Source organism: Diaphorina citri, unplaced genomic scaffold, assembly GCF_000475195.1.
Source record: "Diaphorina citri unplaced genomic scaffold, Diaci psyllid genome assembly version 1.1 scaffold1033, whole genome shotgun sequence".
Classification (NCBI taxonomy): domain Eukaryota; kingdom Metazoa; phylum Arthropoda; class Insecta; order Hemiptera; family Psyllidae; genus Diaphorina; species Diaphorina citri.
This window is the reverse complement of record NW_007378463.1, coordinates 74,959-102,673: the sequence shown is the minus strand read 5'-3', so window position 1 is coordinate 102,673 and position 27,715 is coordinate 74,959. Positions and strand designations below refer to the sequence as shown.

The 27,715-nt window shown below is 38.8% G+C and overlaps 1 protein-coding gene and 1 long non-coding RNA gene across 2 annotated transcripts in view; both read left to right on the top strand.

The window, feature by feature from the left end:
- The window catches only part of LOC113469327 (protein sidekick-1-like), a 29,630-nt gene extending 6,976 nt beyond the window's left edge, over positions 1 to 22,654 (top strand). The window contains 17 exon segments of the mRNA XM_026826933.1: positions 7,570 to 7,689; positions 8,537 to 8,710; positions 9,020 to 9,167; positions 9,759 to 9,885; positions 10,231 to 10,494; positions 11,311 to 11,428; positions 11,805 to 12,024; positions 12,652 to 12,898; positions 12,900 to 13,038; positions 13,123 to 13,245; positions 13,858 to 14,587; positions 16,006 to 16,105; positions 16,969 to 17,128; positions 17,568 to 17,750; positions 18,513 to 18,677; positions 21,833 to 21,965; positions 22,507 to 22,654. Of these exon segments, the coding sequence (XP_026682734.1) occupies positions 7,570 to 7,689; positions 8,537 to 8,710; positions 9,020 to 9,167; positions 9,759 to 9,885; positions 10,231 to 10,494; positions 11,311 to 11,428; positions 11,805 to 12,024; positions 12,652 to 12,898; positions 12,900 to 13,038; positions 13,123 to 13,245; positions 13,858 to 14,587; positions 16,006 to 16,105; positions 16,969 to 17,128; positions 17,568 to 17,750; positions 18,513 to 18,677; positions 21,833 to 21,965; positions 22,507 to 22,621 (3,266 nt within the window). The 3' untranslated portion in view covers positions 22,622 to 22,654.
- A 3,331-nt stretch (positions 22,655 to 25,985) lies between these two features.
- On the top strand, positions 25,986 to 27,715 carry LOC113469330. The gene is made up of 2 exons (XR_003392780.1): positions 25,986 to 26,588; positions 27,096 to 27,715. It is a non-coding gene; the product is annotated as an uncharacterized LOC113469330 (long non-coding RNA).

The following is a 27,715-nucleotide window of genomic DNA, read 5'->3' as shown; positions in this document are numbered from 1 at the left end:
CTGCCCAGACATATCATATCAGTATAGTGGCTGAGATGAGGATAGGATCTTACTGAACTCTCTGATACTGTCACCTACCTCAACTGCAGAAGGAAGGGTACTTTGGCCTTTTAGCCCTAGTCGCGGTTCGATTCCCGCCTTGGTGGATTTTATCCTAAACAGATGAGCGTTCGTTCTCGCACGGCTGGCTTTCCCTTATTCCTGTCTTCCTTTTTTTTTTTTTTTTTTTTTTTTCTTTTTTTTTTAAGAAGAAAAGATGTTGATGTGTGTCGTATCGTATCTCAGATATCTAGATTTATTTCATTTTTTTCTGACCAATTTTGCGATCGTTGAATTGGATGTCATGGACGCAAGGAATGCCCTGTGAAATAATCTCTTTTTTTACGAAAGCGCGCTTCTTAGTACAATCTTTCTTTTAATCTCTGGACTAAGTTTGAAAAACTCGAACAACTCAGCAACAACCTCCGAATTTTACAAATTTCAAAATCAGTGGCGCATTTACAAATCTCCCCCTCTATTTCGCAGCCCCCAGCGGTCCCCCGACCCACATCAAGGTAGAAGCCACTGATCAGAACACGCTCAAAGTATCCTGGAGCCCCCCGGAGAGAGATCATTGGAACGGTGTTATACAAGGATACTATGTGGGATACAAGGAAACGTCCACAGATAAGCCGTTCCTATTCGAAACGGTCGACTTTAGCAAGGAAGAGGGCAAGGAACATCATTTGACGCTGTCTTCCCTGAAGTAAGTTCAGTCACATTAACTTTCCGTCAATACTCCTATGAATCAGACCCATCTAAATTCCTCTCCAGCCCTGGAAGGCAGCAATTTATTATTATGTTAAGGCGGTCTCTTCCTGATCCCTGATGTGCCTGATTATTGAGATATTGGGAAAATCCTACAATGCTGCAGTGAGCACCAAAGTTGTGACGTAATAACACAAAGAAACTGCATTTACATTTTCTTACATATTTAGTTGGATACTTGGTCTTTTGGCTTTGTAGACGTTTTCTGTAAATTTGTTTCATTTACATTTGTAGACTGTAAGTGTCTAATATCAACCAAACTAAATCACCGCCATTTGTCTCGGGTTTCCAGGTAAAAGGAGTCAAGTTTGAGTCCAATGACAGAATGAGGCAAATGTTCGTTCTCGGAACGGCTGGCTTTCTCCTATCCTGTCTTCCTTCTCTCTTCGATTTCGGGACGATGAGACCATATCAGTTACAGTTCCCTCTGTCAAACCTCTTAAAAAAAAAAAATCACCGCCATTTGTCTCGGGTTCCCAGGTAAAAGGAGTCAAGTTTGAGTCCAATGACCGAATGAGGCAGCTACCCGAAGGATCTCTGTTAATCAAAACAGTCACTAGATCAGATGCAGGGGAATACTCTTGCTCTGTACAGAATTCATTTGGAGTAGAGACGGTCACTCATCAACTCATTGTACATGGTAAGTTTATATTCATGGTACATTTATTATAGTCACTTTTCACAACAGTCATTAGGTCAGATGCGAAAGGATCCCAAAAATGCAAAAATCTGTATGTATGTCTGTTTGTCAAGCTGATAGACCTTTGATTGTCTTCTTTTCCCAGAAAACGGCACGACCGATTTTGATGAATTTTTTGTGGTTGTTAAGGAGAGTACTCGGGGTAACATTAGGCTACTTATAATTATCACATTCCATCCTGATTCAAAATGGCGGCGCTTCAAAGAATAATAATAACTCTTTATTGTAACAAATAAATACAAAATTACAATAGGGCGTGATTATTGCCTAAGGCAATCTCTGCCATCAAACCCATTTCGAAATACATATTAGAACATAATAACATAATACATATAATACATATTAGAAATGTGTATAGGTATGATTTCTCAACTTTACCAATGATACAATGTTATACGATGATGACACCGTGGCCTGAGGGTCCCGTTTCCTCCTGGGGGCCCAGATCACCTCTCATTTAACCCTCCCCCCCTCTGTATTCCAGGGACTGTGGCCCCCAGCATCATTACCTTCGGCTCGGCCGACGACACGTTCAAAGTCCTCATGGCCAATTTGAATCTCGTGGTGCCGGCCGCTTCGGCCATCGTTGTCATCATTGTGGCCTTCATAGTCATTTGCTTCTTGCGAGGCAAGGACTCGGATCAGAAAGGTAACCATATGTGCCATCTCGCCCCTATTATATTAATTGTTTTGTTCTCTCCCCTTTCTTCTTTCCCGCTTCGCTTTCTTCCTTCTCTTTACTTTCTCCTTTCTTTCTTGCCGTTTTTTTTTCATTATTTTTCTTCCTTTCTTTCCTGTTCCTATCCTGTCTTCCTTCTCTCTTCGATTTCGGGACGATAAGACCATAGCAGTTACAGTTCCCTCTGTCAAACCTCTTTTTTTTTTAACTTCTTTCATTCCAATATCAACCTGTTTCTATTTAGCCTCGTAATGGCGGTCGTTACTCCCGTATCGGACCCAATAGTATCTATGCAGGCCCGGAATATGATGATCCTGCTAACTGTCAGGAAGATCCTTATGAACCTTACGGGGCGCCCTATGATCACTATGGCAGTCGAAACTCAGTGGGACGACGTAGCTTTGGTAAGTGAAACTATTGTTATTATTATTTTTATGGCCTTCTTCTAAGTGGCAGGGTTATCCTGGAGGAGCAAAATACTACATGGCGGGCAATGAGCATAGGTACTATAACAAAGAATTTACGCCAACACAGGTATTTCATCGCCGCGAAATCCTTTTTATGGGGCTTTACACACTAATCCCTTAATGTAAATGCAATTTATTAAAGGAAGATCCTTATGAACCTTACGGGGCGCCCTATGATCACTATGGCAGTCGAAACTCAGTGGGACGACGTAGCTTTGGTAAGTGAAACCAGTAATATTATTTTTATGGCCTTCTTCTAAGTGGCAGGGTTCTCCTGGAGGAGCAAAATACTAATAATAATAATAATAATAGACTCTTGAGTGGAAGGCAACCACTAGCCGAGGTTAACGCCTTAGGCGTTCTCTACTACCTAACCCTTAGAGCTCCATTATTATGTGGTCAAATTCTCAAATAAATGAGGATAAAATTCCATACCTCGGATGGGATCGAACCCACGCCCTCCTGATTACCAGGCGAGCGTCTTGACCACTACGCCACCGAGGCAGGTACTACATGGCGGGCAATTGAGCATAGGTACTATAACAAAGAATTTACGCCAACACAAGGTGTTTCCTCAGATAGCAATGTCCCGTCAGCATCCCGACAATACGTCTCATATCGCCCCTGTTGAGGTTCATTGTTTCTTTGGAAAGGCAGCAATGATATTGTAGACAAATATTGAGATGCGCGTAGGAAAAAGGCCTAATGGTCAAAATTCCAGACATTTTTAAACAACAACAACAACACCAACAACTTTCCGTCAATTGCCTGTATTGTATGCACTTTATAACACTTTATACAATGCACTTTATACTGAAGAGGTATGATCCGGGCACCCTCGGCGACTTCGAACGCTTTTTAGAATAAGTTCTCGTTAATATTTTCGTCTGCAACTTTCTGACATCATTAAGTGATTCTACGTCTAATCATGTAATTTTTCTAATCATCAAATTTTCAAACGGCTGTACCAGGAAAAATGTCCCGATTTGGCCACTAAGACTTCCAGTTTCTGTGTTCGCTCACCTTTCCTCAACAACTGGTCGAAAGTTGTGTACCTTATGAGGTAAAATTGACATCGCTAGCTCTCAGACTAAAACAATGTCTACTCAATTTCAGAACGTACACTCAATACTCCGTAGTAGTGCAGGCGCTGAACAAGCTAGGCCCGGGCCCAATGTCTGAGGAAGTCAAACAGTACACCGCTGAGGGAACCCCTGAGCAGCCCCCTCAGGATAACACCTGTACCACACTGACCTCTCAAACCATCCGGGTGTCATGGGTATCTCCGCCCCTGATTACGGCTAACGGTGTGATCAAAGGTTACAAGGTGGTGTATGGACCTAGCGACACATGGTATGGTAAGTAATACAACATGTTATAACACCTGTTGTACACTGACATCCGAGTATCATGGGTATTTCAGATGGGGGATGTCCTATGCTGTTCTTTGTAGTGGAAAACAAGAAGAAGTAAGTGATAGATAGATAGATAGATAGATAGATAGATAGATACATAGTAAGTGATAGACTGATAGATAGATAGATAGATACATAGATAAATAATCGTTGTTTTAATTATTATAAATAATTGTTACAATGGGGTTGACATCAGATTTTATAAATACATACTTAAATAATAGATACTGAAAATGTCTACAGATTTTTAGCGCGTCCACAACGGGGACCATAGGCCGCTTCTATTAATTATAAATAACTTTATAAATACATAAGTTCCCTAATGGCCAAGTTCCCGACATTTGAAAACAACAACTTCCTTTTGTAAATAAGTTTCAATCTTCTTCTTCTTCTTTGCCTTATCCCACTCAAGTGGAGTCGGCATTTCGCGTCAGTCTCTTCCAGTCCGCTCTGTTATGCGCCTCATTTCCGGACAGCCCCTTCTCTCGTAGATAACTTTCAGTCTCTTTTCCATTTCGCAGGATTCACACCGAATGGAATCAGCTCTCGAACAACTTCAAGCCAGGCGGCAAATTCATAGTGCTAGACCTAGACCCAGCCACCTGGTACAACTTGCGAGTCACCGCTCATAACAATGCTGGCTTTTCAGTTGCTGAATACGAATATGCCACTCTCACCATAACCGGAGGTAAGACTAACACCACTGGCGGTAAACCAAACAGTACTGGAGGTAAATCAACCACTATTGAAGGTAAACCAAATGCTTCGCTTGTTACCGGCCGCTCATAACAATGCTGGCTTTTCAGTTGCTGAATACGAATATGCCACTCTCACCATAACCGGAGGTAAGACTAACACCACTGGCGGCAAACCAAACACTATCGGCGGTAAACCAACCACTATTGTAGGTAAACCAAATGCTTCGCTTGTTACCGAGGGTAAACCATTACCCCTTGCATTGAATACGAACGATACAAGTTCTAATAAAGTTCTAGAACTAAACACTATTGGCGGTAAACCAAATGCTTCGCTTGTTACCGGAGGTAGACCATTACCCCTTGCATTGAATACGAACGATACAAGTTCTAATAAAGTAAAAGAGCTAAACACTATTGGCGGTAAACCAAATGCTTCGCTTGTTAGCGGAGGTAGACCATTACCCCTTGCATTGAATACGAACGATACAAGTTCTAATAAAGTTCTAGAGCTAAACACTATTGGCGGTAAACCAAATGCTTCGCTTGTTACCGGAGGTAGACCATTACCCCTTGCATTGAATACGAACGATACAAGTTCTAATAAAGTTCTAGAGCTAAACACTATTGGCGGTAAACCAAATGCTTCGCTTGTTACCGAGTGTAAACCATTACCCCTTGCTTTGAATACAGGCGACACAAGTTCTAATAAAGTTCTAGAGCTAAACACTATTGGCGGCAAACCAAATGCTTCGCTTGTTACCGAAGGTAAACCATTACCCCTTGCATTGAATACGAACGATACAACTTCCAATAAAACACAAGAGCTAGAGAATATTGTCAATAGTCTGAGCCCAATACTGGGTGATGTTGAGAGATGCTCCTCTCTCCCCTCCTTCTTCCTCTTCTTCTCCTTATCTCCTTGTCTTTCTAGTTTTCTTTATTTTTCTTTTCTTACGTTTGGCTGCTGCATGTCTTTTGTTTTTCATTGCATGAAATCCACACCACTTTAATAAAATCGCTTTTTATTTTAATTTACTTACAAATTTGTTTTTTTCTCTTTTGTTTGATTTTCCAGTGCACGCATTGTTTTCTATCTTTCTCACACCTTGTCTTGTTCTTCTTTACTTTGTAAGTTTTTCCATCTTTTTTCAATAAAATCTTCACCACTTTTTAAAAGCACTTTGTTCATATTTCAAGACAAGTTCGATGATAACAAACTTTTTCTTCTTGGTTAAGATTTTTTTTCTATGACCTCAACTACCTGGGTAAGTGGTAGTAAGTCCCCATTCATATTCAAACTTTTTTGTATTATTATTTTTAACAAAAATTCTACGAAATCATGAAATTCTACATATGAAATTAGAAGCAGAGAATTTGTCTTGGAATTTTGTTAATTAAACAATAAAAGATCAAGATATTTTCAGATTGTAACTAGTGTCGATTTTCGTGTTGTTTTATGACACTGACGTGTTCTTTTATGACAGTTAATGACAGTGGCACTACAAGTATCAAAAACGATCAGATTTTTTCTTGATCTTATCAACATATCCCCAAGTCCCTAGTGTAAAATATCTTGGGATTTTCGAAACCTTTCAAAAAACTCACAGATATTTTCTACTGAAACTGGGGATTTGATACATGTTCAGCTAAATCCCCTTGGGATGAGCTATTTAATTTGTAATTTGCATGTCGGGGAAGCATGTTTTCCCTAAATTTTCAACTCATTTTTTGCTTGAAAATATGTATCTTTTGAATTCTGACCTTCGCGAAGTAGTGTGAACAAATGAAAGTTTTTTCTCACTAGATCGTGTAGGTCTGAATTTCATTGGTTAGTCGAGATATAATCCTCTTTCCTAGTGTAAAATATCTTGGGATTTTTGAAACCTTTCAAAAAACTCACAGATATTTTCTACTGAGACTGGGGATTTGATACATATTTAGCTCAATCCCCTTGGGATGAGCTATTTACTTTGCAATTTGCATGTAGGGGAAGCATGTTTTCCCTAAATTTTAAACTTATTTTTTTGCTTGAAAATATCTTTTGAATTCTGACCTTCGCGAAGTAGTGTGAACAAATGAAGGTTTTTTCTCACCAGATCGTGTAGGTCTGAATTTCATTTGTCAGTTAAGATATGATCCCTGAAGTACCGTATGGTCTGAAAATTCTGGACAAGTCTGGTAAAACCGTGCAACTGTCTTGGGTGGCACCCTATGACGGTAACTCTCCCATTAAGCGATACATTATTGAATACAAAATATCCAAAGGTAAGAACATACATTTTCTTTAACGTAAAATCACTGGGCACAAACCATTTCTTCTCTCCCTTACCCAACTCCCCACTGCTACCATCTCTATTGAATGTCGACATGAATGTTTTGCCGTTCAAGCCTATCACTCTGCTATCCCCCCCTACCCTCGCGTTTGTGCTGATCCCCCTTCCCAACCTATGATTTTCAAAGAAAAAAAAAAAAAAAAAAAGCCAAATTTTAGGCCAGCCACTCACTCTCAGACTGCCTGGCATACCGCGATCGTCTGTCAGACAATCGGGACGTGTGTAGCGGGATAAGCTTGAGACCAAGGTCCCAAGCTCACACTGTCTGACAGACCTGGGTCTCAGATCGCGGTCTGAGCATAAGTGGCGTCCATCAGGTATTGAGAAATTGAGAATTAGACTAGATATTTTAGGTGACTTACCTTTTGTTACCACTTCTATCGAGTTAGTTAGGCTCGATATTTTAGGTGACTTACCTTCTGTTACCATTTCTATCGTGTACTTACGCTCCGTTCTGTCTTCCCCCACAGTACCTCCACGATGGATCCTGGAGCCTTCAGACAAGGCGTTTGCCCAGGGCAGTGACGCTAAAGTAGAATGCAAGGCTGATGGATTTCCCAAGCCCCAAGTCACGTGGAAGAAGGCTGCTGGTAAGTACTCTTCCATCCAACCAAAGTCATCGAAGTTACGGCCGAAGTTCACAACTGCAGGAAACGAATATTTCGTCACGATTTTTTTTTTTTTTTTTTCTTGTGGCGGCCTCGAGGCGTATACAAATGAATGAAGTGTGTCCACATTGCCAAGGAAGGAAAATTCGGAAAATTGTAACTTTGGATACAAATGAATGAAGTGTGTCCACATTGCCAAGGAAGGAAAATTCGGAAAATTGTAACTTTGGACAAAGAAAAATTTGGACGAAGAAAAATCGGGCAAAAATTTGAAAATTTTGCTGTTTGAATAATACGTTAATTTTATGATTGAAAGTTAAGAGACTATGGTGAAGGAAAACGGAATTGGCTACTTTTTATTTTGAGTCTGCCAACATTTATAAAAAAATGCTGGGTTAACAAGGTCCTTTTAACTGGCCACTTTTGAATGAAAAGTTGTAGTTTTTCGCTCCTTTTTTTTTTTTTTTTTTTTTTTTTTTTTTTGTGGCTGCCTTGAGGCGTATACAAATGAATGAAGTGTGTCCACATTGCCAAGGAAGGAAAATTCGGAAAATTGTAACTTTGGACAAAGGAAAATTTGGACGAAGAAAAATCGGGCAAAAATTTGAAAATTTTGCTGTGTGAATAAGACGTTAATTTTATGATTGATAGGTAAGAGACTATGGTGAAGGAAAACAGAATTGGCCACTTTTTATTAAATTTGAGTCAACTAAAATAAAAATTTGATTTAACAAGGTCTTTTAACTAGCCACAAAAGTTGCAATTTTTTTTCTATTTTCTACAGGATGTAAGAATGTAAGATGCATTTTCATTTGATTTTCTTTCACAGGAAATTCCCCCGGTGACTACAAAGATCTGAGGCCGAACAATCCGGATGTGAAAGTAGAAGACGGCACCCTGTATATTAACAATATTCAGAAGAATAATCAGGGCTACTATCTGTGTGAAGCTGTCAATGGTATTGGGTCAGGACTAAGTGCTGTCATTACTATCAGCGTACAGGGTAAGACACAATACTACCCATTTAGATGCTGGGTCAAATATGCTATCAGATGCCGTTATGCCAACACCAAAAACTAGAGAGAAACTTGTTGAAATATTTTCTATCAAAAATGGAGAACTTTTTTTTTTATAGGGGATTTAACCCGAGGATTCTTTTAGGTCGAGTTTTACTACCGTGGAGTGTCTCAGGATTGAGAGTTCAATCCGAGGTTGACCTGGTTATTAAGTATAGGGGAATCCTCATTTCATTTCGATCCCGAGTTGCTAAACCCCAGCTTTAATGGTTTTCCGCCTTTACTTCTCTCCTCAGCCCCTCCCGAGTTTGAAATCAAACTTCGTAACCAGACGTCCAGGAGAGGAGAACCCAGCGTACTACAATGTGAAGCTAAGGGAGAGAAACCAATTGGTATCCTATGGAATATGAATAACAAGAGATTGGATCCTAAGAGTGATAACCGGTAAGTAATGGGGGACACACTCCAATGCCTCCCATTTGATGACACTCCAATTGCCCCGATGTCCAATTGCTAGTCACTAAATTTCAATTATGGGAGCAATTGGAGGCCGCCCGTTATAGACTAATGAGTAACCAAATGGGGTAAAATGTATGATTAAAAGGTCGATTCCTACGTAAAAAGTTGTGAAAAATTCAAATCTGAAGTCAAAACTCCGAAAAAGTAACTTTAAAAGCTCGATTTTTTTTCTTTTTTTGCCATTCTAATGAAAAAGTGTGATTGTGACGTCAGATTATAAGAAATTCGCAGAAACGCATGCGCACAAATACATTACATTAGTGCCTGCAAGGGAGCTTTGCTGATGCGACATCATCGCGTACGGAAGCGTATGTTGTGACGTCAGAGTTTAAGATTTACCGGTATCGGTATTTTAGTCGATTTATCTCGGGATCTAGTAGTCTTAGAATACAAAGAAAAATTCCCTAGTTCATCATTTTTTATGCTCTCTGACTTTGAAACCTGACCTAAGTAAGCGCAACTGGTCTATTCTTTTTGATTAAAATTATTATTAACTATTCCCTTTCATTCCCTCAGGTACACTATAAGAGAGGAAATCCTGCCCAATGGAGTACTCAGTGATTTGAGTATCAAAAGGACAGAACGAGGAGATTCTGCCCTGTTTACTTGTGTGGCTACCAATGCTTTTGGTAGTGATGACTCCTGATGATAGCTCCACTGCTGTCCCTGTAAGTTTATAAACATTGGAGACATCCTTAAAAAAAAAGTTCAAGTGCGAAACGAAAACGACCTTCGTGCCCAAGTGGGAACACTCAATTTTTAAATTACATTGCCTACAAGGACATTTTGTGTAGTTTGAAAAAAAAATCGTGTCGTGTGTAGTGGGAACACTCTCATTTAAATTACATTGCCTACAAGGACATTTTGTGTAGTTTGGAAAAAAAATCGTGTCGTGGGAACACTCTCATTAAAATTACATCGCCTACAGGACGTTCGGATAAAACTCACAAGTGAGAACGGGACTTTACCTCTTCCATTTCTATTTCAGGAAATCAAGAGCCAGAAAATCTCCTCCCAACAAATGACCTATGAGGCATCCGGTCTGAAAAAGAAGCAGAACTACATCTTCTACGTGACGGCCTCTACTAACATTGGTGAAGGACAGCCTAGTAAGAACGTCACCCTGTCGCCTAGCAACCGCGTACCGGCCAGGATTGCGTCCTTTAACGATAACTTTACCGCGACGTACACGGAAGATATCAAGCTACCCTGTCTGACTGTGGGAGTCCCGGCTCCTGAGATTATATGGAAGGTAAGAACAACCTCGGTAGTGTAGTTATGAGGGAAACTCTGCATCTGGAGGTTGGCGGTTCGAGTCCAAGTCACGTGATAAATTTTAGCATTCATGCTGAACACAATGCAAATTTATTTTATGGAAGGTAAGAGTTTATGAGCTAGCCTGTTTAGCCAGTTAGCTTGGAAGGTAGTACGCCTACCCTGTAAGCGCTAGGTCGCGGGTTCGATTTTCGCCGAGGGACGAACTTTATCCTCAACAGATAAGGTACATTCAGCCTCTCCTATGCTGCACTTCTGTCTTCTATTTCAAGACGATAAAACCTTAGTAGTTACAGTTCCTTCTTCAATAAAGTTTGTCTCGGATTGTTACGGTTATATTTAGTTGGATACGTCAGCTCCCATGGCGTAGTGGTCACTGCGCTCGCCTTGCACGCGGGAGACCCGGGTTCGATTCCCGGCGGGGTCAAGAAATTTGTATCATCCAAATGATTGATTCCGTGACTGGCTGTTGCGGGGCCCACTCAGCCTCGTGAGGAAAATGAGTAGCTATGACATATAAATGCGCATAGCGACCGGTGCCAGCATGGTAGGTAAACATTGGATTTTAGGATTATTGAGATATTGGGAAAATCCTACAATGCTGCAGTGAGCACCAAAGTTGTGACATAAACATAATAACACAAAGAAACAGCATTTACATTGTAATAATAAAGGAAGGACGGACTAAAAATTGCGATTTACCCAGAGGGCCATCGAGAGATGTATTTTGGGAATTACTAGGATCATGGGCGTATCCAGCATCGGGTTTGGGGGGGGGGGAGGCCGCGGTTAACGGGTGGGACGCCCCAATCTGAGACCTGCCCAGACCTACCATATCAGGATAGTGGCTGAGAATGAGATAGGATCTTCTGAACCCTCTGATACTGTCACTATACTCACTGCAGAAGAAGGTACTTTGGCTTTTAAGCCCTAGGTCGCGGGTTCGATTCCCCCCTTGGCGGATTTTATCCTAAACAGATAAGGTTCGTTCTCGGCACGGCTGGCTTTCCTATCCTGTCTTCCTTTTTTTTTTTTTTTTCAAGAAAAAAAAGGTCGTACTATCTCAGATATCTAGATTTCATTTTATTTTTTCTGACCGAATTTTCCGATCTTGAATTGGATGTATGGACGTAAGGAATGACCCTTGAAATAATACGAAAGCGGTTCTTAAGTACAATCTTTCTTTAATCTCTGACTAAGGTCGAAAAAAAAACCAGCAAAAACCTCCGAATTTTGCAAATTTCAAAATCAGTGGCGCATTTGCAAATCTCCCCCTCTATTCCGCAGCCCCCAGCGGTCCCCCGACCCACATCAAGGTAGAAGCCACTGACCAGAACACGCTCAAAGTATCCTGGAGCCCCCCGGAGAGAGATCATTGGAACGGCGTTATACAAGGATACTATGTAGGATACAAGGAAACGTCCACAGATAAGCCATTCCTATTCGAAACGGTCGACTTTAGCAAGGAAGAAGGCAAGGAACATCATTTGACGCTGTCGTCCCTGAAGTAAGTTCAGTCACATTAACATTAAATTTCCGTCAATTGCCTAAAGTGTCATTTCAACCCTAATCTTACTGAAGACCCGGGTACCCTCGGCGAGTTTGAACGCTTTTTAGAATAAGTTCTCGTTAATATTTTCGTCTGCAACTTTCTGACATCATTAAGTGATTCTACGTCTAATCATGTAATTTTTCTACTCATCAAAATTTCAAACGGCTGTACGAGGAAAAATATCCCGATTTGGCCACTAAGACTTCCAGTTTCTGTGTTCGCTCACCTTTCCTCAACAAACCTACGGGTCGAAAGTTGTGTACCTTATGAGGTAAAATTGACATCGCTAGCTCTCAGACTAAAACAATATCTAAATATGAAAATAACTTTTACTCTTCACTAAAAGAAGAACACAATAACTTTTACTCTTCACAGAAGAACACAATAACTTTTACTCTTCACAGTTTTACTCTTCACAATAACTTTTGTTCTTCTTTTCAAGATGAATCTTCACAAAGTTACGTCAGAATCTATCAATATCTTCACTAAAAGTTATTTTCATATTTAGATACTTAAAATGAACCTTCACAAAGTTACTAAGTCTACCATCAATATGCTAAAACAATATCCATTTGATTTCAGAACGTACACTCAATACTCCGTAGTAGTGCAGGCGCTGAACAAGCTAGGCCCGGGCCCAATGTCTGAGGAGGTCAAACAGTACACCGCTGAGGGAACCCCTGAGCAGCCCCCTCAGGATAACACTTGTACCACACTGACCTCCCAAACCATCCGGGTGTCATGGGTATCTCCGCCCCTGATTACGGCTAACGGTGTGATCAAAGGTTACAAGGTGGTGTATGGACCTAGCGACACATGGTATGGTAAGTAATACAACATGTTATAACACCTGTACCACACTGACCTCTCAAACCATCCGGGTGTCATGGGTATCTCCGCCCCTGATTACGGCTAACGGTGTTATCAAAGGTTACAAGGTGGTGTATGGACCTAGCGACACATGGTATGGTAAGTAATACATGTTATAACACCTGATGTACACAGTTCGCTCTATAAAATATGTACAGACAATTGGCTAAAAACCACTTTTAGGGGACCCTAAAACAGATATTTGCACTGACATCCGAGCATCATGGGTATCTCCGCCCCTCATTACGGCTAACGGTGTGATCAAAGGTTACAAGGTGGTGTATGGACCTAGCGACACATGGTATGGTAAGTAATACAACGTGTTATAACACCTGTTGTACACAGTTCACTATATAAAATTCGTACAAACCATGTAATTTTTTTTTTTTTTTTTTTTTTTTTTTTTTTTTTTTAGGTAGCTATTTTCCTAATTTATTCAAATTTTCTGTTTCCACTTTTATTTCGATCCTCATTTTTATTCTTTCTCATTTAAGTTATCTTTTCTCTCGCTTCTGACTGAGTTTGTTTATTTTGCTCACCCCCCCCTTACTTCAAGGTCACCCTGGCTCGTTCCGCAACCATTGTACGTGGGATCCCCGGGGTCGAAATATGTACGAGGAGTTGAAATCTCAAGGCAGGGGCTACCTGGTGCCCCGGGGGGGGCCGCCCCCCTGTCCCGGCTCCGATGAGACCCTGTATTCGCGACATCGCGGAGGTATTGTATTTTGAGACACCCTATACCCCTTTTTTTCATCGTGAGAGAAGGGTGAGAGATTACCAGAGTTTATTTTATGTAGTTTGCTTTGAATACGAACGATACAAGTTCTAATAAAGTTCTAGAACTAAACACTATTGGCGACAAACCAAATGCTTCGCTTGTTACCGAAGGTAAACCATTACCCCTTGCTTTGAATACAGGCGACACAAGTTCTAATAAAGTTCTAGAGCTAAACACTATTGGCGGTAAACCAAATGCTTCGCTTGTTACCGAAGGTAAACCATTACCCCTTGCTTTGAATACAGGCGATACAAGTTCTAATAAAGTTCTAGAGCTAAACACTATTGGCGGTAAACCAAATGCTTCGCTTGTTACCGAAGGTAAACCATTACCCCTTGCATTGAATACAGGCGATACAAGTTCTAATAAAGTTCTAGAGCCAAACACTATTGGCGGTAAACCAAATGTTTCGCTTGTTACCGAGTGTAAACCATTACCCCTTGCTTTGAATACAGGCGATACAAGTTCTAATAAAGTTCTAGAGCTAAACACTATTGGCGGCAAACCAAATGCTTCGCTTGTTACCGAAGGTAAACCATTACCCCTTGCATTGAATACAGGCGATACAAGTTCTAATAAAGTTCTAGAGCTAAACACTATTGGCGGTAAACCAAATGCTTCGCTTGTTACCGAAGGTAAACCATTACCCCTTGCTTTGAATACAGGCGACACAAGTTCTAATAAAGTTCTAGAGCTAAACACTATCGGCGGCAAACCAAATGCTTCGCTTGTTACCGAAGGTAAACCATTACCCCTTGCTTTGAATACAGGCGACACAAGTTCTAATAAAGTTCTAGAGCTAAACACTATTGGCGGTAAACCAAATGCTTCGCTTGTTGCCGAAGGTAAACCATTACCCCTTGCTTTTAAGTAAGGACTAACTTTTTTTTTAATTCCAAGGGCTTTTTAATTTCTGCTGTTTTCGAGGGCCTATTATTTACTCTCACTAGTTTGTGTACTTCTTAAGGGCCTACTAATTTCTGTGAATTTCAGGAAATTTCCAAAATGTCTGTGGTTTTCAAGGGGCTACTATTCTCTGTAGTCTGTACGTTTTAAGGGGCTTCTAGTAGATCTTTGTAGTTTTCAAAAGGTCTGCTCTAGATTTTGATTTCGGGGTATAAGAGCTTTTTTTTTATGTTAATTCCAGTATGTAAAAGTATTAATACGTATTTATCTATATTTGTAGAAAGCCTGTAATGTGCAAAATTTTAAGAGGTCAAAACTCTTCAGCTAAATGCCCAATAAGGTTGAGCTATTGTGTATCGGGGTATAAGAGCAATTTTTTTTCATTTATTTATTTTTTTTTATTATTGTATGTTAATTCCAGTATGTAAAAGTATTAATACGTATTTATCCATATTTGTAGTAAGCCTGTAATGTGCAAAATTTTAAGAGGTCAAAACTCTTCAGCTGAATTCCCAATAAGGTTGAGTTATTGTGTGTTCACTCTGGTTCTCTCTCTGTCTCTCTCGTATCAATTGCAAGTACATTTCAGTGTGGGTTGTCTACTAACACTTCTTCTGAGCTCTGTCCTTCTCTTCTAATCAGGTAAGTCAGTAGGTAACTAATCTGACTGGTATATCATGCCAGCCACTCACATTCAGACTGTCTGTCTGTTAGCTAGGTCTGCCGTACGGTCTGACATACCTAGGTTCGAGCTTTTTCCGTCACACACGTTCTGACTGTCTGTCTGTTATCTAGGTCTGTCACACGTTCAGACAGACATGTGTCTCGAGCTTTTTCCGTCACACACGTTCTGACTGTCTGTCTGTTAGCTAGGTCTGTCATACGGTCTGACATACCTAGGTTCGAGCTTTTTCCGTCACTCACATTCAGACGGTCTGAGTGTGTGTGGTCTGCATCAGTCGAATCCACAATACCTAAAATATTCGCCTACCTATCTAACCCTTCATTTTCATCTTATCTCTTGTCTGACGTAGTGTTTAATAGAATAGAAAATTATATTGATGGTGTGATGTGTGGTAGTTACTAAAAATCTATATCTATTGATACCCTTGAATGTTTAATAGAATAGAAAATTATATTGATGGTGTGATGTGTGGTAGTTACTAAAAATCTATATCTATTGATACCCTTGAAAAAAAAAAGAAAGTTCCCAATAGTTTACATTATTAATTTATTGATCACTGAATGTTAGTAGTTTAGATCATGTTAGGTCCGTAATTTTACATACAATTCTACTAATCATTTGCATGCTCAAGTACTTTTCTAGTTTGAATGTAGAATGTAGAAAGTGATAAATGTAAAAATGACCGCGTACCGGCCAGGATTGCGTCCTTTAACGATAACTTTACCGCGACGTACACGGAAGATATCAAGCTACCCTGTCTGACTGTGGGCGTCCCGGCTCCTGAGATTATATGGAAGGTAAGAACAACCTCGGTAGTGTAGTGATGAGGGAAACTCTGCATCTAGATATTCTGGAGGTTGGTGGTTCGAGTCTAAGTCACGTGATAAATTTTAGCATTCATGCTGAACACAATGCAAATTTATTTTTATATGGAAGGTAAGAGTTTATGAGCTACCCTGTTTAGCCAGTTAGCTTGGAAGGTAGTACGCCTACCCTGTAAGCGCTAGGTCGCGGGTTCGATTTTCGCCGGAGGACGAACTTTATCCTTAACCTTAACAGATAAGGTACATTCAGCCTCCAGCATAGGCTGCACTTCTGTCTTCTATTTCAAGACGATAAAACCTTAGTATAGTTACAGTTCCTTTTTCAATAAAGTTTGTCTCGGATTGTTACGGTTATATTTAATTGGATACTTGGTCTTTTGGCTTTGTAGACTTTTTCTGTAAATTTGTTTCATTTACATTTGTAGACTTTTCTGTAAGTGCATAGTGTCCAATATCAACCAAACCAATCACCTTTTTCCTCTTTTTTTTTTTTTTTTTTTTTTTTTTTTTTTTTTTTTTTTTTTTGTTCCCGTCCTTTCATTTTCCATTCTCTCCTCTGTTTTCTACTTCTTTTTCATTCCTCTTCATTTTTCTTTTACTTTCTATTCTCTCTCATTCTTCGTTCCTCTCTCTCTCTTCATTTTCCTTTCTTCACTCTTTTTCCCCCTCCTTTTTCTCTTCCCCCTCTTTTCTTTCATTCTTCGTTCCTCTCTCTTCATTTTTCTTTCTCTCACTCCTAATTTTCCTCCCTTACACTCCTCCCCCCCTCTTTACCTTCCTCTCTTCCCCCCTCCTTCTCTTCCCCTCTCACAGGAACCATCATGCCTCCGTTCAAGACGTCCGACTTCTCCCCCTATCTCCCCTGGGTTCCTGGCTGGATCGATTGGAACGCCGTGGTCCCCATAGGTGCCACAGTCATCGTAGTGTTTGTGGGACTGCTGGTGGTGTGCTTTGCAGTGTCCCGAAGGAAGGGCGACGGCCAGACGCGACTCCGAGGTGAATTTGAGGCCTTCTTACGGCCACTGTGAGCCAGACATGGGCCGCATTGAGGCCTTCATACGGTCACTGTGAGGCCTTCATAAGGCCACTCTGAGGCCTTCATACGGGCACTCTGAGGCCTTCATAGGGCCACTGTGTGTGTGCCACACATGGGCCGACCCTCGGGGACACACTTTCTTGGTTAATTTTGTAGGGCACTTGATTTCTTGTCCGGCCTAGTTGAGTTTTAATTTCTTTTTCATTCTTCGTTCCTCTCTCTCTTCATTTTCCTTTCTTCACTCTTTTTCCCCTCCTTTTTCTCTTCCCCCTCTTTTCTTTCATTCTTCGTTCCTCCCTCTTCATTTTTCTTTCTCTCACTCCTAATTTTCCTCCCTTACACTCCTTCCCCCCTCTTTACCTTCCTCTCCTCCCCCCTCCTTCTCTTCCCCTCTCACAGGAACCATCATGCCACCGTTCAAGACGTCCGACTTCTCCCCCTATCTCCCCTGGGTTCCTGGCTGGATCGATTGGAACGCCGTGGTCCCCATAGGTGCCACAGTCATCGTAGTGTTTGTGGGACTGCTGGTGGTGTGCTTTGCAGTGTCCCGAAGAAAGGGCGACGGCCAGACGCGACTGCGAGGTGAATTTGAGGCCTTCTTACGGCCACTGTGAGACACACATGGGCCGGATTGAGGCCTTCATACGGTCACTGTGAGGCCTTCATAAGGCCACTCTGAGGCCTTCATACGGCCACTCTGAGGCCTTCATACGGCCACTCTGAGGCTTTCATATGGCCACGAGGCCTTCATAGGGCCACTGTGTGTGTGCCACACATGGGCCGACCCTGTGGACACTTTCTTGGTTAATTTTGTAGGGCACATTTTCCTTAATTTCTTGACCGGCCTTGTAGGGTACAGTTACATTCTTGTCCTGCCCAGTTTGGCACTTACTTATTTTCCGTACGATAGGTTTCACGATAGTGAAAGTAGTGACAGGGGTGTAAAACTTAATGAGAGAAAAATTGGTTGGTTGAACTTAATTTTAGGAGACAAAAATTTCATCTCCAAATTCTTCAAAGCCCTAATCCAATAAATATGGGCTCCCCAATAATTGCTCAAAAAGAACTATGGCCATGTCAGTGGTATAAAATCTACCAGATTTATCTGTATTAGTTATTTAGTTTATTTGATTGGTAGAAAAATAAGTACCAAATTAATTTCTTCACATGACCTCCAATAAATATGGGCTCCCCAATAATTGCTCAAAAAGAACTATGGCCATGTCAGTGGTATAAAATCTACCAGATTTATCTGTATTAGGTATTTAGTTTATTTGATTGGTAGAAAATAAGTACCAAATTAATTTCTTCACATGACTAACACACTTCTTCTCCCTCTTCCAGATGACATCGTTTACAACCAGAGCATGGTGGGTGGCATGAACACAGTAGACAAACGTCACATCAACGAGGAACTCGGCTATATCGCACCCCCCAACAGAAAACTGCCCCCCGTCCCTGGCTCCAACTATAACACCTGTGATAGGATCAAGCGAGGTACTTCAATAAGTAAGGCGGCCCATTTCATACACCTTCCCCCTGCTCGAGGGGGCGGGATCTTATTTGGCATGGCCTGCTTGTGTTCCCCCTATTAATTTCCCTTTAGATTCAATTTGGATTGTATAGTTCTCCCTTTTTTCGTTTTTTTTTTTTTTAGTTCTAAATTTCAGTTCTGAGGAGTTTGAAATGTTTCTCCTTTTTTTTTTTTTTTTTTTTTTTTTTTTTTTTTTTTTTAGTTCTAAATTTCAGTTCTGAGGAGTTTGAAATGTCAGTTCTAAAGAGAGTAGGTGCAAACGTTTTGTAAAGAACGTTCGTAAAGAAAGAGTTCTGAATTTGAGGTTCCAAATTGCAGTTCTAAAGAGTTCGAAATTTCAGTTCTAAAGAGTTCTAAATTTCAGTTCTAAAGAGAGTAGGTGTAAAAGCCAGTAAGAAAGCTAGTAAGACACTGGCCACTAGTAAGACACAATACCAAACAGTAAGGTAGGTACGTGCCAACTTTAAGTCCTATAAAAAGTATAAGTTAAGTGTGAGTGTTGGCAAACCAAAAAGTCATTTAATACTGGCATTGGAAAACGTCAATTGACATTGAAAAGGCTTTTGACCTTAAGTGCACTTATCTATCTTTGACCAACGCTTTGGAAATTGGTTGATATGATAAAGTCCAATTTAAATGATGAGGTTGATATGATAAAGTTGACAAGTTTTCCAATATGTCAGGGATTTAGGTATGAAATATGTTCATGTTTTTAAAGAGGACTACCTCAAGGTGGTGTTATTTCACCTTACTAACGTTGAAGTCACGTCTCGTGTAAATTCAAAGTAAGATTTGTGCTTTGGGTTCGCAATTTTTGGTGACGAAGTTTATCATTTGGGATGTAAAAGCTATTTTCTCAAGCTTCAAACACAAGTTTTTTTTTTTTTTTTTTTTTTTTTTTGGGGGGTTTTTTTCTTATTTTTTTTATTTTTTTTGTTTCCTCTTTTTTTTTGTTAGCGTAGTATTTCCTAATTTGATTCCATCTTCCACGTTTCACTGTGTAGTTTCGATCCTCATGTTTATCTTTCTCATTCCTACGTTATCTTTTCTCTCGGCCGTGGTGTCTGACTTGAGTTTGTTTATTTGGCTCACCGCCGCCTCCCTTACTTCAAGGTCACCTGGCTCGTTCCGCAAACCATTGTACGTGGGATCCCCGCGAGGTCGAAATTATGTACGAGGAGTTGAAATCTCAAGGCAGGGGTCTACCTGGTGCCCGGGGGGGGGCTCCGCCGCCCGCCTGTCCTGGGCTCCGATGAGACCCTGGTATTCGCTGCGCATCGCGGAGGTATTGTATTTTGAGTGCACACCCTATACCCGCTTTTTTTCATGGTGAGGAGAAGGGTGAGAGGTAATTACCAGAGTTTATTTTATGTAGTGTTGTGCTCTTTTAAGTAAGGACTAACTTTTTTTTTCAATTCCAAGGGCTTTTAATTTCTGCTGTTTTCGAGGGCCTTTATTATTTGTACTCTCACTAGTTTCGTGTACTTCTTAAGGGCCTACTAATTTCTGTGAATTTCAGGAAATTTCCAAAATGTCTGTGGTTTTCAAGGGCTACTATTCTCTGTAGTCTGTACGTTTTAAGGGGCTTCTAGTAGATCTTTGTAGTTTTCAAAAGGTCTGCTTCTAGATTTTGATTTCGGGTATAAGAGCTTTTTTTTTATGTTAATTCCAGTATGTAAAAGTATTAATACTATTTATCTTATATTTGTAGTAAGCCTGTAATGTGCAAAATTTCAAGAGGTCAAAACTCTTCAGCTAAATTCCCAATAAGGTTGAGCTATTGTGTGTTCACTCTGGTTCTCTCTCTGTCTCTCTCGTATCAATTGCAAGTACATTTCAGTGTGGGTTGTCTACTAACACTTCTTCTGAGCTCTGTCCTTCTCTTCTAATCAGGTAAGTCAGTAGGTAACTAATCTGACTAGTATATCACGCTAGCCACTCGCGTTCAGACAGACATGTGTCTCGAGCTTTTTCCGTCACACACGTTCTGACGGTCTGTCTGTTAGCTAGGTCTGTCATACGGTCTGACATGCCTAGGTTCGAGCTTTTTCCGTCACACACGTTCTGACTGACTGTCTGTTAGCTTAGCTAGGTCTGTCATACGGTCTGACATACCTAGGTTCGAGCTTTTTCCGTCACACACGTTCTGACTGTCTGTCAGCTAGGTCTGTCATACGGTCTGCCATGCCTAGGTTCGAGCTTTTTCCGTCACTCACATTCAGACGGTCTGAGTGTGTGTGGTCTGCATTAGTCGAATCTCGAATCCACAATACCTAAAATATTCGCCTACCTATCTAACCCCTCATTTTCATCTTATCTCTTGTCTGACGTAGTGTTTAATAGAATAGAAAATTATATTGATGGTGTGATGTGTGGTAGTTACTGAAAATCTATATCGATTGATACCCTTGAAAAAAAAAAAAAAAGAAAGTTCCCAATAGTTTACATTATTAATTTATTGATCACTGAATGTTAGTAGTTTATATCATGTTAGGTCCGTAATTTTACATACAATTCTATTAATCATTTGCATGCTCAAGTACTTTTCTAGTTTGAATGTAGAATGTAGAAAGTGATAAATGTAAAAATTTGTAAATTAGGTACACAGTAAATGTATCTATCTACCTACAGTAGGTATAAATCATAACGATAGAGCTATTGTAATTTAACATTTTATATTTTACTGATTCGACAGCACATACCTTTAAAGGGATCACTCCATGGATTACATATCTAAAATTCTACATGGATAAATAACTCAAGGGGAATTCATACTGATGAAACAGATGCTACATTGAACTTTAACTTAGTATACCCCTCATCAAATGAGTAAAAAAAGACAATATTTCCCGTTTACGTGCTTGGTCAACACAAGATCACCTCAAAGTAACCCGTTTAATGTTTGCATTTGAAATAATGTCAGTGCAATTTTTTGTCAATGGAGGCATAGAACTTGACCTTTGGGACCAATTTTAATCATTCCAATCTCATTTAATGTAACAATTTTGTCTGAGTGGATGCTGTGTCGTTTGGCAACCAGACTTTGGGCAGCTCATCAATAAAGTTTATTGATTCTTTCTCTATGAACACACATATGAACTAATCAGGTCACCTGTTGTATTCTCCCCAGGCATGGAGGACGAGATCTGCCCCTACGCTACGTTCCATCTGTTAGGCTTTAGAGAGGAGATGGATCCTGCGTCCAAGGCGGCCGCTATGAATTTCCAGACATTCCCGCATCAGAATGGAGGCCACACGGGCACCCTGGGTAGCACCAATGTCCTTCATTTGTCTGTCCAATCCTTTTAAACAAAATAACATCTTTAAGGAATGTAATGCAAAGAATAACACAACTTCGGGCGGGTTCTACAAAAAATCTTTTCCCAGTTGCACTGAAATTTCTTCAAATGCACACCTGACCCCAATAAATTACCTCAGTTTTCTTCTTTTACGAGTATACAACTCTAGACAGGAGGTAGGGGGTCGGACCTGTCGTCCGTCGACGGAAGTCGAAACGTAGATTTCGACCCGTATTTTCGATTCCGCTTTAAAGTTTTCTATTCCCATTGGAAAAGTATTGGGTGGATTTTACAAAAACTTGTGTATCTTGATTCATAATGAAGATATCAACACGATTCCTTTTGCAATCGATTCTCAACAACATTCCGCATAAGTAAAGCTGTTCTATTCAAAAAAGACCTAAGCAGAGTTTGAAGGATCAAACTCTGCTTGCATAAACCCTTCAATTTTTCTTATCTCTATTTCTTCCACTTCTTCTGGAATCTGTCTTTTCTTTCTTCTTACCCTGGGTAGTCCGCCCATGCAGGCCAACGGCCACCTTCATCAGCGCTCCGGCTCACAGTCCATGGTATGTGGGTTCGAATCTCTGGGCGTGGGAAACACAGGTCCCCACGGGTGAATTCCTGTGTCTCATTTTTCAAGTGAATATAACTTTCTTTCTCAAAAGTAAAGAAAGGAAAAAAAAGTTTATTTGTCTTATTATATCACAAATTTGGTGCTCACTGTAGGGTTTTTCAAATACCTCAATAAATGAATCTAACGTCCAATGTTTACTGGCATTAACCGCTATGCGCATTTATACATATTATACATAGCTACTCATGTTCCTCACGAGGCTGAGTGCTGTATGGGCCCCGTAACAGCCAGTCACAAGATCAGTCTCTCACGTGCAAGGCGAGCGCAGTGAGCACTACACCTTGGGAGCTGACGGTGTTTTCTTTCATTACAAAATCACCGAGTTAAAACATAGCATTCACTTCTTTCATTCGCCAGCCTAGTTAGCTTAGTTGGTAGCGCGTCTGCCTTGTAAGCGCTAGGCTACGGGTTCGATATCCGCCCGGGGCGAATTTTATCCTGATGGTATAATGTTCGTTCTCGGAACGGCTGGCTTTCTCCTATCCTGTCTTCCTTCTCTCTTCGATTTCGGGACGATAAGACCATAGCAGTTACAGTTCCCTCTGTCAAACCTATTTAATCATTCCAATCTCATTTAATGTAACAATTTTGTCTGAGTGGATGCTGTGTCGTTTGGCAACATATTATTTTTATGGCCTTCTTCTAAGTGGCAGGGTTCTCCTGGAGGAGCAAAATACTAATAATAATAATAATAATAGACTCTTGAGTGGAAGGCAACCACTAGCCGAGGTTAACGCCTTAGGCGTTCTCTACTACCTAACCCTTAGAGCTCCATTATTATGTGGTCAAATTCTCAAATAAATGAGGATAAAATTCCATACCTCGGATGGGATCGAACCCACGCCCTCCTGATTACCAGGCGAGCGTCTTGACCACTACGCCACCGAGGCAGGTACTACATGGCGGGCAATTGAGCATAGGTACTATAACAAAGAATTTACGCCAACACAAGTATTTCATCGCCGCGAAATCCTTTTTATGGGGCTTTACACACTAATCCCTTAATGTAAATGCAATTTATTAAAAAAGGAAGGAATTTTAATTATGTTAAGCATAAATGCTTGTCACAAATGTCGTTCCCCGCTTAATGCACTAGGCTAATTTTTTTGACTTGACTTGGACTCGAACCACCAACCTCCAGATCCGAAGTCCACCACGCTAACCACTGCACCACTGATGTTGGTGTAACTTGACTTGGACTCGAACCACCAACCTCCAGATCCGAAGTCCACCACGCTAATTAAGATTTGGGACCTATGTAATTATATTTAATATGTCAGTGCGTAATTCTTCTGTGTTATTTACTCAAACTGTGAAAAAAGGTTTGGGTTTCCAATTCACCATTTGCTGGGCCCAGTTGATCACTTGATCGGGTTTTGGGATTTTGGGGCCAGAATTTGAAATTTTCGTGAAAAAGCTTTTTTGAAGCTGAGATTTTTCCTATATACATACTATTATTACAGATAGGGTTCATGCATGACTATGCCTTCAACTAACAAGGCAGTAGTTTTTAGTGATCTTCCCATGTATTATTACTCTCTTGTTTTGTTTCTCTTGCTCCTAATTCTTCTTCTAATGTAATTCTACCAGGAATCCGTAAGTTGGTCTTTAAAAAGTAGAATAATTTTTGTTAAATATTTAGTAGAAATAAAAGAAGTAAACATTTTGGGCGTAGATAAATGCATGTTAAAATTAGTTTTCCGCCGCTTTCCCCTGCTTTTTCTTTTCTAAACAATTTTACTTCTCAAATAAATTTCATTTTACGATTTTAAAATTTGTTTTCACTTAGGCTCCTCTGTTTAAAAAGTGCTATTTGAATATTTTTTATACATAGGTATTAGGTAACTACTGCTTCATTTATGACTTGGACTCGGTCTTCTTGAACTATTTTACCATTTTGCTTCTAAATTTACTCACCCAAAATAGAAACTAAAATAAAACTAATATTTCAATCATATTTAATTTATTGATTAATAATATGCTCATTTAGTGCCCCAATCATTTTCTTCTCTTTCTTATATTTTCGTGCTTACTCATCTTTTCATCTGCAGTCTAAATTCATTGCTTCAAATTAAATGTGTCGGTGCAAATAACCCTAATGCTTTCTCCTTTTTTATTTATTTCCAAACATTGTTTATGTTTAATGTTGTGTTTCTAAAATATTGTGTTGAATATTGAGCAATGTACTTACCTATTCAGTGTTTAGAAATATTTTGAAACCAGAATGGATTGTACATTTGGGTTTTTTTTTTTCTGAATTCAAAATATTTTCATTAATCAAGTTTCTAAATGTTTCAATTTACCGGTAATTTTAAAACAATTTATCTGGAAATCATAGAGGAAGAGGAAAAATTCCGTAGAGAATTGGGAATTCTTAGTCAAAATTTCATCCCTGTTATTTCTCGGTTTAGGGTTTTGAATTCGAAATCATTAACGTTGATATTGTTTTCCATTTCAGAAACGAAATCGGAGGATACCAACACCAAAACGGAGGCCTCACAACCTACGATACTGTGGCAGTGTAATCTGTAAGCTGAGAGAGATACATTACTATTATAACATATTAGTCTAGTCACATTTCTTATTGTATTAATTAACTTTAATCAAAAAACTCGATCATACATTTTTTTTAAAATAATTCTATAATCTCTCTATAGTAACATTTAAACTATTTTATACCTAAATACTCGTCATTTATGTTTGACTTTCATATTTTTCCTCCTTTGGTAAGTTTTCTTTTTCGGATATATGATTATCTACTTATACCTATATTATTAATATTTTAGGTAAAATTAAAAAGAAATCTAAATTTAAAGAACTTTTTTTTCGATAAAAAACAAGACTTGTTAATTTATAACTTTTTATTACAATATATTGTAAGTATTTGGAAGTATGATAAGGTAGGATTTTAAAATTAATTTTTCGTGATATAAATGTAGAGGTAAAGAATCATCGAACGAACTTGTTTTTTGCACACGAAATTCCTTTGACTTGTACGGGAAAGCTTGGCACGAAGATTTAATTACTTTGTGAGTATTGTTTAGAAGTGTTATTTTTTTACTCGTGTATGAAATGAATTTCTATATGTCTACTCTCATGGTGGAAAATTATGAACTCTGTTTTGAACACTCTATTCATTCTTTTTTCAAATTTATAAAAATGTGAAGACCTATTTATTAACTATTTTATTTTCAATGGCTGTGCTTTTATAATGATTTTACTCGTTTTTTTCTTTAGAAAGTCCTTTATGATTGAAAATGTAGTTCTTTCATGTAATGGATTTATTGGAATATAAACGGAAGGAGTTCAATGAAGAACTAAAGAAATTATATTTTGGAATTTTTGGAAAGGGTTATTTTATTGAAAATGTAGTTCTTTCATGTAATGGATTTATTGGAATATAAACGGAAGGAGTTCAATGAAGAACTAAAGAAATTATATTTTGGAAAGGGTTATTTTGACCTATTTCTTTGTCAAACTCAAAACTAGACAAAGCGGACTTGAACATGAAATTTTGTGTAGCTCCCCACGAGTGAAAAAATAATACTTGAAAATGATACCGAAATATTTCTTCAAAAGAAATATTGGGCTTTCAAAAAAAAAAAAAAGGATAAGTTGTATGTATTAATATTATAATAGAATCTAAGATATGTGTTGTAAGTATTCTATGTGTATTGTGTGTTTTTTTGTAAGACTCAAATTCGGTTTGATCTAATGAAGCTATCTGAATTTCTTGTTGAAATAATAGGAGAATCCAATTCATGTGTGAAGATTCGGCCTAATTACCATCAATACTTTTTTGAGAGTTCTTCCACCTACTGACTTTTTGGTAGGAATCTATTTTTATTCATAGGCACTAGAAATAATGCAAACATGATGCTTTTTTAGGACTATTCTTGCTTGTCGGAATGCCGTTTTAAATTCACATAGTTTCATTTGATGAAATTGAGGTGATGCCATTTTAATATTTAAAAAATTGCTTTCATTTAATTCAACTAACATTTTCTTTTTCATTACCTACCTAATATTTTTCCATCAGACTAAAGAAAAAAAAAAAAATCAACAAAATTTTTTTTTTTTATTCCCTCCCAAAATTTTTTCCATCAAAAAAAAAAAAAAAAAAAAAAAAAAAAAAAAAAAAAACATTTTCTCATTACCTTAGGTTCCATTTTTAGGTAATACATGTAGGTAATAGAAAGTAATGGGTTTCTAATACATACTTTCTTTGTAGTTTCTAGTTTCTCCATTTGAAAGTATTCTGTTGCCATATTCTAATTATTAAAATTCAGGGTGAGATGAAATATCTAAAATTAAGGGTGGGAACTATCACAATCAAACCTCATCAAGAAAAGAATAAATATAATAATAATTTGATCCACACAACTGTCAACACATCAAAACTAGTAGGAAAACATTTCTATACGTATTTAATTACTTCTCATTTGGATGAAATTGAGCTGATGCCATTTTAATATTTAAAAAATTGCTTTCATTTAATTCCTCAACTAACATTTTCTTTTTCATTACCTACCTAATATTTTTCCATCGAACTAAAGAAAAAAAAATCTCCAACATTTTCTCATTACCTTTACATAGGTTCCATTTTTAGGTAATACATGTAGGTAATAGAAAGTAAATAACCATTAATGGGTTTCTAATACATACTTTCTTTGTAGTTTCTCCATTTCAAAGTATCCTGTTGATTATTAGTTTTTTAATCCCTCTTTTTCAAGAGAGAAAAAATAAATAAGTAAACCATATTCATACATAAAGTTGGTAAGGAAGGGAAAAAAATGATCGAACTTGACGTACGAAAAACTACCCAAACTAACGCTCAAATAATAGGAAAACAAATTTTTATTCTTAAATATTAATTTATAAATGATTTAGTTACTTTTAATAAAAATATTGTTATTGTGATATTTACCACAGACATTTCTCTTCGTAGATCCGCGCATAACTCTTATTTAACCCATAAATGCCATTTTCATTCTTCTGATATTAACGAGTAGTAAACTATAATAGATAGTAGAATTTGTAGACTCCAGTTTATAAATTAGAAAGTAAAAAGTTGGAA